The sequence below is a fragment of the Salvelinus sp. IW2-2015 genome, linkage group LG18, assembly GCF_002910315.2.
Source record: "Salvelinus sp. IW2-2015 linkage group LG18, ASM291031v2, whole genome shotgun sequence".
NCBI classification, from domain to species: Eukaryota; Metazoa; Chordata; class Actinopteri; order Salmoniformes; family Salmonidae; genus Salvelinus; species Salvelinus sp. IW2-2015.
The window spans coordinates 9,714,972-9,725,825 of NC_036858.1; the positions used below are offsets into that span (position 1 = coordinate 9,714,972).

General features: G+C 44.2%; 1 protein-coding gene across 4 annotated transcripts in view; it reads left to right on the plus strand.

The window, feature by feature from the left end:
- Positions 1-10,854, plus strand: part of LOC111978447 (ETS translocation variant 4) — a 35,147-nt gene extending 24,293 nt beyond the window's left edge. For all 4 annotated transcript variants that reach the window (XM_024008518.2, XM_024008519.2, XM_024008517.2 and 1 more), the window contains 8 exons: positions 2,036-2,156; positions 2,474-2,674; positions 2,800-3,185; positions 5,871-5,939; positions 7,187-7,234; positions 8,423-8,595; positions 10,084-10,185; positions 10,387-10,854. In XM_024008518.2, the coding sequence (XP_023864286.1) occupies positions 2,036-2,156; positions 2,474-2,674; positions 2,800-3,185; positions 5,871-5,939; positions 7,187-7,234; positions 8,423-8,595; positions 10,084-10,185; positions 10,387-10,614 (1,328 nt within the window). In that variant the 3' untranslated portion in view covers positions 10,615-10,854. The remainder of the gene's footprint in view (positions 1-2,035; positions 2,157-2,473; positions 2,675-2,799; positions 3,186-5,870; positions 5,940-7,186; positions 7,235-8,422; positions 8,596-10,083; positions 10,186-10,386) is intronic.

The window sequence follows — 10,854 nt, forward strand, 5'->3', positions numbered from 1 at the left end:
ACTCCCCCCCATTCCTCTCGAGCCTTCTTTTTTTCTTTGTTGCTCTGTTTGACTAGCTGTAGACGTTCCTTTCTCAGCCATTTACAGTAAGTCGCTGCATTTTCTCTCCTCCCTTTTTGTGAATGGGATACAGACAGTATGCAATTACCTGGTCTTGGGTTTCAGTGTGGCCTGTTCCGTCAGCTCCACACCCACTGCAGACACACACACACGCTCACACACACACGCTCACACACACACACAGACATACACATACACGCACACGCACACGCACACACACACACAGTCGTCCCCAGCTGAAAGTGCACAGCTGCTGCTGTTTACCCTCTCAGGCCCAGAAAAACATCCTGTGCTGTACAGTCAGTCAGTGAGAACCTCCCCTCGCACAATAAACACAGCCTCAGCAGTTTGAAGCTCCACTTTGGGTGGTTTGTGTGGCCTTCAAGGCAAAGGTCCCCACCAAGGGAAGAGCTTGATTGAAAGTAGATGTCTTCTGTAGAGTTTGGATTGAAAATGGGAGAAGAATATAGGCTGTGTGGAAGATCTAGTAAACATACTCAGAATGTTCATGCAGATGAAGAACGAAACCAAGACAGGAAATGTTAGGAATTGAAAACCAGTCAAGGTGTGGAGAAATGCGAGAAGCAAAATACAAGACGAACAACTTCTACATTTAAAGGTTTAATAGACAGAAATAGACAGACGTATACATATGGGAAGACAGGCACGTTCCTCTAAGAGGTTCGCAGAAAATCTCTCGTCCTCCGGGGAGGCCAGACCTTTATCTGTTCATTGTCTCATCCTTCGCTGCCCTGGGCCAAAACAGTAAATTAAGGCTYAGACCTAGGGGTTGAAACATCTGAAACATCTTCATTGCGTAAGGACACCCATGGCCGATTTTATGGCTCAAGGGCTAAATATCACTTACTAAGACCTGCTTTATGGTGACCTCTGGCCTTAGAGAGGGTACCTGGAGGACAAATTCCAATAGGGAATAATCATCAGAACATTGTTCTTAACAAGTAACATGACCTTGTGAGGTCAAACGTAAAATGTTTCTCTGGCCGTCTCCTTTTGGAAAATAAAGTTATTAACTGAAATACCCAAAATGATATAACATTGTTTGCCAAGGAAATGAAGAACGTATTATGTTTCACTCAAACATCATACTGACCAAAGTGTTGCATTGCATTTGCAACAAGCTCTCACAATCTCACTGCAGAACTAGACGTTTATCCATGTTTTTCRAAAACGTCAAATTTCAAAGTTGCTCCAAATGTCAAAATTCWAAGTGTTTTTGACACCCTGGGTTGCTCCTCCTGCTCAGTATAGTTCAGTTGCGCCAAACGTTGAATTTAGAAGGTTAAGGGTTCGACAGGGATTCATCACTCAACCTTCTGTTCCAGAGTCACATAAAATGTAGGCACTCATGGTTAAGGTAAAGGTTTGGGATYSGGTAAAAAAAAWWATATATAKATAAATGAGTGTCCACCACTGGGATTGAACACGCAACCTTCTGATCCACCACCCCTGTCCACAATGCCCTAGCAAAATCCAAGCCTACTTGATGGTAATAGTATTCACTGTTGCCCCTAGTGGCCTGTTTTGAAGGCATTTCCCGACGACATCAAGACATGGATAGACGTCCAATTTCGAAGTCACTTTTGAGCGATCTGCCTAGCCTTTTGTTCATTGAAAGACAGTTTCTTGGCCGGTGCCGTTGTTTAGGTTTGGGTATACTTTGTGTTGGGTGCATAGGAAGTTATGGCTTGTGTTGTGTCTGGAAGAGAGGAGAAAAAGTTGGCGAGGACACCAATGGCTTCCAAATGAACTGCAGGAATGTGTGTATGCACATGTATGTTTATATGTGTCTGTCTTGTTTTCAACTGACTGTCACTGAAGCGGTCTGGCACATGTTAGGGATTCCTGTGCGGACGAAAGTGTTTGCTTTGCCTTTGAACTTGATGACATCATAGAGGGTAAAAWAAACTTTCCATGTTTGCCAACCTGCTCTTCTGTCTCTGTTCTTCTACAGCAGTGGCATTCCACAGCCCGCCAGTCACCATCAAGAAGGAACCACCGAGCCCTTGGTCCGACCCCAGCCAATCCTGTAGCCACAAGCAGATCCCCAATGGAGAGCAGTGCCTTTATGCCAGGTACACATGTCAACAAGTACAGTACTCAGCTTATTATGGCCCGTATACAAACATTCTCATCTTACGGAGTCAGAGGATCCATAGCAGGTCACGAGTCAACCAATTCCAGTCAATTCTCATACACAAGGCAGTGCATCAAAGAGAGTGACCAGACAAGCTACTGAACACAARGTGAGTCACTACAAAACACCCATCCCCCATAAGCCCACTTTGGCTTACTGACCTGTTTTACTAATGTTAGGGCCTACTACTGATGCCTTGGTAATACTCATGAACCAAATAGCGATTCATAAACCATGCTTGTGTGTGTTTTCCAGTGCCTACGAGCCGAAGAGGGCTGCAGGACCCAATAAGAGCTCCTGCCCCCAAGGGACGCCCATGTCTCCCATGCAGCATCATTACTCCCCCAAGCCTGCCGGGGGCGCTGGTGGACGGCCTGACAACACGGCCTACAACATGAACTCCCCTGCCGCCTCTCAGCCACTGCCCAACCACAACAACTACCCCATGAACCCCAGGTATTAACCCCTGGACTGTACAAAATACTTAATTGTGCCACAAAACAATACGCCTTTGGTTGGTGACATAATAATATTCTGTCGGCACTGATAGTTTTCATAACCTCTCTTTTCCCTTCTGTTAGTTCCAGGTATCAGGCCCCCTCAGCAGACATGTGCCCCCAGGGGTTCCCCCCTCAAGGGCAGGCCTTCCAGCGCATGCACCCTGCCCCAGCCGGAGGCGGTGGTGGGGGAGGAGGAGGTGGAGGACCAGGTGGAGGTGGTGGCTATCATCGGCAGCACTCAGACCCCTGTCTACCCTACCTGCAGCAGAGCTTCAAGCAAGAGTACCTGGACCCTCTTTACGAGAGGGCCACCCACATGGCAGGACCCGGGCATGGATCAGGGCACGGGCCTCACCCACCTCACCAACACCAACAACACCACCCACACTCTCACCACCATCCGCACAGGTTCCCTCCTGCCCACATGATGGTAAAGCAGGAGCCAACCGACTACACCTATGAGCCTGGTGAGTGATTAAAACACTGAGGGTCCAAGGGAAGAATGACAGAGATACAATATGAGTCTGTTTTGAATGGCAACCCCCGTTTAATATAAAGAATCTATACTGAATGACTCATGGTTTTAGGAGGGAAYCTAATCTCTCACGGAGGTCACAGAGCGTCTTTCCTCCCTAACAAATCCTAACACACTGACCCACAGAATACTGCAAAACATACTCTAACTAATCCCATATCGCTCATGTAGGCATATTCACCTTCTGTAGGACGTAGGATGTATACAATTACTTACACATATTGCTTTATGGCTTTTGCTCTCTGTCCTACAAAAAGTTCCTTTGAAAAAAAAGTTGCTTTGCGTCATCCGGGTGTGTATGGATAACATTAGAACAAAATGTCCAAACGCAGACACTTCTATGTCTGCTACAGACCTTGCCCTACCCCCTCCCTACCTCCAAACTCCTCCTTTCAACTCCCTGGCACTTTGCAAAAAAAGGTATTGACTCTTGACTGTAATGCAGTTTCTTTCCTCCTCTACACTCCTCCCCGCTCCGTCTCTCCACACTTGTCTCACTGAAAGGGAGGCAGAGGAATTTCATTGAGAAAATGGAGGGCACTGGAAAGACTAGAGTCCCCAGTGGAGCACTCTGGGGTGTCGGGTTGCAACAGCGGCTCCTTTTTCTGCAGGCAGATGAACTCATAATGGAAAAATGAGCGTGGCTGCAGTAACCCGAACACTCACTGTGGAGGGAGAGAGGAGGGGGGAGGAGAGGGTGGGGTAGCCAGGGGCCTTGGCAACCATACCTCCACAGTGCAGCAGCACAGCCCCAAAGCCCTGGCTGTTCCCTTTAAAGGAAAACTATCTTTTGGTATTTGTTTTATTAGTCCATTGTTGATATAGTCAAAAATGTTATGTATATCAGCAATSAAGTTTTCAAGATATATAACTTTCAAAATACAGAAATGCAAAATGCATCATACCGGCTGTATTTATATATTTTGAAAGTGATAGGAGGAGTTGAAGAGGCTGGTGGGACAGCCTGAGACGTGTGCCGCAGATAAAAGCTGGCAGCTGTTTTTCCTGCTCCGAAATGCTATCACAAGGACCTCATTGTCATACTTGAGTAAAAGTAAAGATACCTTATTAGAAAATGACTCTAGTAAAAGTGAAAGTCATCCAGTAAAATACGACTTGAGTAAAAGTCTAAAAGTATTTGGTTTTAAATATACTTAAGTATCAAAAGTAAATGGAATTGCAAAAAAATATATATACTTAAGTATCAAAAGTATGAATATTTAAAAATTCCTTATATTAAGCAAACAAGGTGACACAATTAAAAAAAATTATTGTTCATTTACAGATATCCAGGGGCACACTCCAACACTCAGACATKATTTACAAGCAAAGCATTTGMGTTTAGTGAGTCTGCCYGATCATAGACAGTAGTCATGACCAGGGATGTTTTCRTCATAAGTGCGTGAATTGGACCATTTTCCTGTCAAAATGTAACGAGTACWTTTGGGTGTCAGGAAAAATGTATGGAGTAAAAAGTACATTATTTTCTTTAGGATTGTAGAGAAGTAAAAGTAAAAGTTGGCAAAAATATAAATAGTAAAGTAAAGTACAGATACCCAAAAAAACGACTTTAGTACTTTAAAGTATTTTACTGAAGTACTTTACACCACTGCTGAAATGTGACCAAAATTATAGATAAGCGCGCCACTAGCACATAGGCAGTTATGTGTTTCAGGCTTGTGAATAAATTTGTCTTTTTCATATTCAAATGTCCATCTAGTAAACTAATGTGTGCCATTGTGTTGTGTGAAAGACACAAAATGGCTACGAAAGCTGGCGACACCAGCCAGCACACAATTTGACCCTGGTYCTCTCGTCCCAAATCTTCCCATCACTCCCCAGTGGCAGTCTTCCCTGGCTGGCAGTGATATTATTTACAGTGTGATAGAGTGCTGGCCCGYAATGGAGGGTCTGATATACCCCAGTGACATCCTATCACAGCCACAGCACTGCAACTGCACTCTCCAGGAGTGAGTCACCAGGCTAACCACACCACTGAGAGGCAGAAGAGGCAGGAGACTAGAGCTGCTGCACCTTTCACCCACTCTGGCTTCCTCTTGCCATTCATGCACTCACTCACACAGGCACACATACTGTACACTGTATAGGCGATAACAGCAGTTTGCAGTTTGTCACCAACCCGAGCGCAGCCATTAGCAACAGGCAGAAACATCTGAGGTTTTCAATTAATAAAGCTTCAGGAAATGGACATTTGATTCGGAATTTGATTCGGGATCGATAGAAGTATGAAGAGCCCATCCATTTGCAGTGTGGGATGGTTGAGTCAGGTAGAGGTGTGTACAGGTGGATGGACAGAGTGCTGACAATGCAGACTCACATTCTCTACCAATACACTAAACTATACTGCTGCTCCTCCCTAGGAGCTAACTCATGGCCTAAAAATACTGTCGGAGACAAGTGATATGAAGACAAATTAAGGTTTTGTCCTTGCGATTAAAACAAAATATGCACATTAATACTCTTTCTCCCCATGGATATTGGCCTAGTATATATAGACTGAGGAAGGAAATCCATCTGTACACTGAAAACTATTTTACTGATTGTTCTGATACACTGCATTGACCAATAGGTGTKTGCTTGTGTTTCTGTCCTATAGATGTGCCTCGATGTCCTTCCATGTACCACCACAACGAGGGGTACCCCAACCCCCAGCACAACAATGAAGGTAAGCAAAAACATGTCTGGTGAAATTCCTTATCACCTGTTATATGCATGTATAAGCCCGTCGTAGATACTACATAGACATCTATGACAAGTGTTATAATGCATTATGACTGCATGATCATGTTGTTGTTTTTTACATGCATGCCTTATTACCAAAAGTCTGTGCCAATGGTTCATGGCACTGAAGATAGGATGGGGGATACTACATGTACTGAATCTCCCTCTCCTATTCTTAATTTAAATGAGGCCTGGCTACTGGCTGTAGCTTTGCGGTCATTGGCTAACCAGCCCAGAGTGTCCGTATTTCCATTGGCTYACRGGCGGTGTGTCTATATTTCCATTGGCATAGGCTCTGGCCTTCTCCCATGCCCCAAGAATCCCTGYATAAATATTACTCCACGAACAAGCCAGAGTATTTTTCCTTGAGAAAAGAAAAACAATCCTCCTCTTCACTCCCTTTGTTTGTCACACCATTTTGGGTCATTCTAGTTCTTGTCCAGCATCATTTCCTAAATAAGTGAGKATTCAGGAATTGCTCTTGAACAGCCAATCACAAAACAGATTGTATTATTAAACAGGCKTTCTGCAGTTGCTTCATCCATTTTAGCCTTTTAAATGAGTGATATATACCCATTGATTCTTGAAGAATATAACTTAAAGATGCCTCCTTTAAAAAAAAAATGTATTTAACCTTTATTTAACCTTCAGTTAAGAACAYATTCTTATTTACAATGACGGCCTACAATGACGGCCTACTCATGAGCTTAGTTTAACTGTRGTACCCCATCAGAACCCAAGATATACATTTGTTTTACATGTAAACAAACACTGTACAGTCTCAAAACAAAACTATAATGTTGATATCATGGATGGTCAGTCCTTGTATCCATAGCTCTGTCTATGCGTTTGAGAGTGGTTAAATATCTCCAGACCCATCCCTCAGCCTTTTACCAAACCAGTGTTGAGGTYCCCCTTTAAGAATCACAAGAGTATTAGACACTTAAAATCAAAAGTATTATTAAAACAAAAGTAAGAGGGAAGATGGAGTCCTTTAGAGATATTTAGTGTGAGGAATCCTCCCCTTCTCACTAAGTGCTCTACACATTCTTGTTGAAGTGTAAGAGATACATGAACCCAATATAGTCATTCATTTTGTGAAAATGTGATCCGAGATATGGCATGGTGAACAAGCTATAGCAACACAAGACCACTTTAAACACTAATAACAACCRCTGTCTTTTCTTACAGGCTATCTCTTTGAAAACGACTCCCGTGTCGTTCCTGAGAAATTAGAAGGTGAGTCTTACAACTCCTTGCACACTCCAATCCACTCCAATAGGTGTCACTGAGATCAGATAATGGTTATTAATGATGGCACTGGGGGTGTCCACTGTCAGTTCTCCATAGGAGAGACATAGAATCCACTCAATCACACCACGTGGCTCTCCGTTTGGGATCGAATACCTATCGCTCACATTAATCTTCCCCAGTACGTGTATCGGTATCAGCACTACATCARTGCCAATAGTATCAGATAAAGTATAGCTGAACAATAAGCTTTAGAGTTATTTTTTTTGCGTAACAGGCTCCTGGTTGGAGCTGAGTTAGTGGGTTTTGTTTCCCGTGCTTGAGGTAGGGACCGGGCTCCTGTGTCATGGGGAGCAAGGTGATAGTCAGTTTCCCATGGTGCGCTGGGGTGACTGATGTGAGGGGAGAGCCTGAGGGCTCCTGCACAGGTTGAACTGGCGAAACACACCGGGTTAGAGTGACAGCTACTTACAGTGACAGTCCCCATGTTCCCACACTCATAGAACTGTATATTGGCACCATTCCCTGCTTCTCATGATAATTAACCAATCAACTGTCACTCACAATGTTGCAGTTACTACAGTATCTTAAGCCTGTCAAGACAGCTATTGATTGGACTCAAACAAAATTACAGTCTTATCCTTATCCTATTAGTAATGTTAAGCAAGCTTTGACCACATTGCCATACCTGTCATTAGCTGTCCTATGTCAATGGTAGGGCTGTGATGGTCATGGAACTTTGGTTGCCGGTTAATGGTCAGTCAAATGACCACTGTTATAATCGTTTGAATAGCAAAATAAATAACTAATTCTAATAGATTCATTTATTTATTATTAAGAAGCACATTTTCTCCTCCACTCCTGACTACATGGGCTGCAGCTGCAGGGAGGGGGGCGTTGCCTAGGCAACCAAAGACTTGTTTGCTACAACACCTTGCTTGTTTCAGCAAGGAGCAACAAAGTTTCAACACGTTGTAAGAAATCCATGTTACCACAGAAACAGACTCAACCGCACTAATTCCCAGAATTGTTTTTGTTTTGTTACGGCAGTTATAATTGTCTGTTACACGATTATACAGTATTTGTACCACCCCTAGTCAATGGTAGCTGCATACTTCCTCAAACAGTCTGAGCCTCCAGCCTAGTCCAACCTCCAGCATCCCTGTTCCTCTCCAGGTGAGGTGAAGCAGGAGGGTGGTAGCGTGTTCCGTGAGGGGGCCCCCTACCAGCGCCGGGGATCCCTGCAGCTCTGGCAGTTCCTGGTGGCCCTGCTGGACGACCCTGGCAACGCACACTTCATCGCCTGGACCGGCCGCGGCATGGAGTTCAAACTCATCGAACCTGAGGAGGTAAGGCCCAACCTACAGTAACTAGATCTACAGTTACGTCATATTATAAGTCCATTTGGGATCTTTGCTCTATGTTGAAAAAAGCAAGAAGTAGAGTTCAAACTCATCAAGCCAGAGGGGGTAAGGCCCAACCTTAACCCTAACACAACCAGGGTCTAGACTAGCTAAATCTACAGCATTTCTGTTACGTTTCTGTTAAGTCCATTTGGGATCTTTGACCGTTGTTTAGAAACATTAGAAGTAGCTTAAATTCGCTTGCTATATGCTGCGGGGTCAGTCAGACGTAAGAGGTCTTTAATGCTGATCGTGTGTTGTCGAGAATAACGTTTCAATGTTTGAGATTGTTCCTCCCTCCCCCTCCCTACTTCTATACAATCCCTCTTGGGCCATGCACTGATCTAAACTGCCAGGCGCCCATTAGCCTCCATGCATTATTTACCAATCGTAACAGTAGATACACACACAAAATGGAGGAAGAGTTTCATCACCTAATATTCACTCCTTACATCACATTACCCATAAGTCAATGAAATGTATGAGAGGCGCTTTTGAAGTTGAGGGCTGTTGACTTAGAAATTCATTTACCTGTTTGAATACACTTCTAAGACGTTTATTTATAAGACATTCTGATACAATGACACTTCCATTATCTGGTAGCTGTACGTAAATAATTAATACTGCAAGGTTTTTACAAGAGCAATTAAGGTTGAGTGTGCACTCAGGAACAAAGAGAGGAGTCTGCTCTGGGACACTAGCATTCCCTTAAACCCTCTGAGTCAGGAGTCTAATATGCCTCTTCTACACTGAACTCTTCCTAGTGACCAGAATGTTTGTCAACAACACAAAGCTCATACACAGCGGTTTCACTTCACACTGGCTTGGAGATGTGAGACTTTTCATAGGTATTGGAATTAACAGGCCGCTCAACGGAAGGTTGAGACAAATTTCACGCCGCCGCCTCAATGAGAACCAGGCACCAGACTCTTATTTCACTGCGTACATTGTGGGACTCTGTTTGCATTCAAGTGGTGATGGGTTACATAAAAAGGAAGTGAATCCACATGTGGGGACTCGCCCTGCTTTTGACATGATGAGTCAGTTAGCTCGGAGAGGAAAAGCATTTCAACTGGTCACTGAGGACCCCCTAGTGGTGGCAGTAAAACATTGCAGGCTGAAGCAAGAAAAATTGTGTTGTTCCTTCTAGTGCAAATTATTTGGAATTCATTCATATTGGTTCCTGAGTGAAAGTCCTTACTCCATCTAAACTCAATCTATATAATAAAGTATAATAGGAGTGTCCTTTGACAGATGCTCAAAACGTTGTCTCCTTTAATGTGTGTTCATTCACCTGTAAAGATCAGAGGGTCTATCCATTGGAGCTGAACAGACCCAGATGCAAAACCCCCTCTCTCTCTTCTCCCTATGTTCCCTCCCTCCCCTCGCTTTCTCTTATCCCTCCCTCCTCTCTCGTTCCCTCTCTCCTCTCAGGTGGCCAGGCTGTGGGGCATGCAGAAGAACCGTCCAGCCATGAACTACGACAAGCTCAGTCGCTCTCTGCGATATTACTACGAGAAGGGAATTATGCAGAAGGTACAAACTAAGGCTTGACTCAGCAGTTCCGATATGTCTCTGAGAGTGGAGAGACTGCCTATCAGTTTGTTGGCTCTTCAATTCAATTTGGAAGCAATGTTTTTATATGAAATGGGTTATTTGTTCCGTACTTGCATTAGTATAACAACACCAACGAATGAACATGTCTAACAGAGAATTCCCTTTCCTCTGTGTTTGCAGGTGGCAGGGGAGCGCTATGTTTACAAGTTTGTGTGCGAGCCCGAGGCCCTCATCTCCCTGGCCTTCCCCGACAGTCATCGGCCCGGCCTGAAGGCCGAGTTTGAGCGCTACGTCAACGAGGAGGACACCGTGCCCCTGTCCCACATGGACGAGAGGGCATCCTACCCCCAAGAGCAAGCCCCACCAAACATGGGCGCCCAGCCCTACTCCAAAGGCTACATGTACTAATGCTACGACCCCATCCTCCAAATTCTCTCTGTAATATCCCATAATACCCACCTATTGCACATGCCCACCCCATTCACTTGTATATAAGGCTATGGTGTTTTTTTGTTTTTGTTTAAATTAATCTCATTAGGGATTTTTGAGTTTTTAAGAGCTGCATTCCTCTCACTTCTGAGGCCTATTCAATCCATACACATGACTGTGGTTAAAGAGATTGCTTAATAAAGACACATTATTACTACT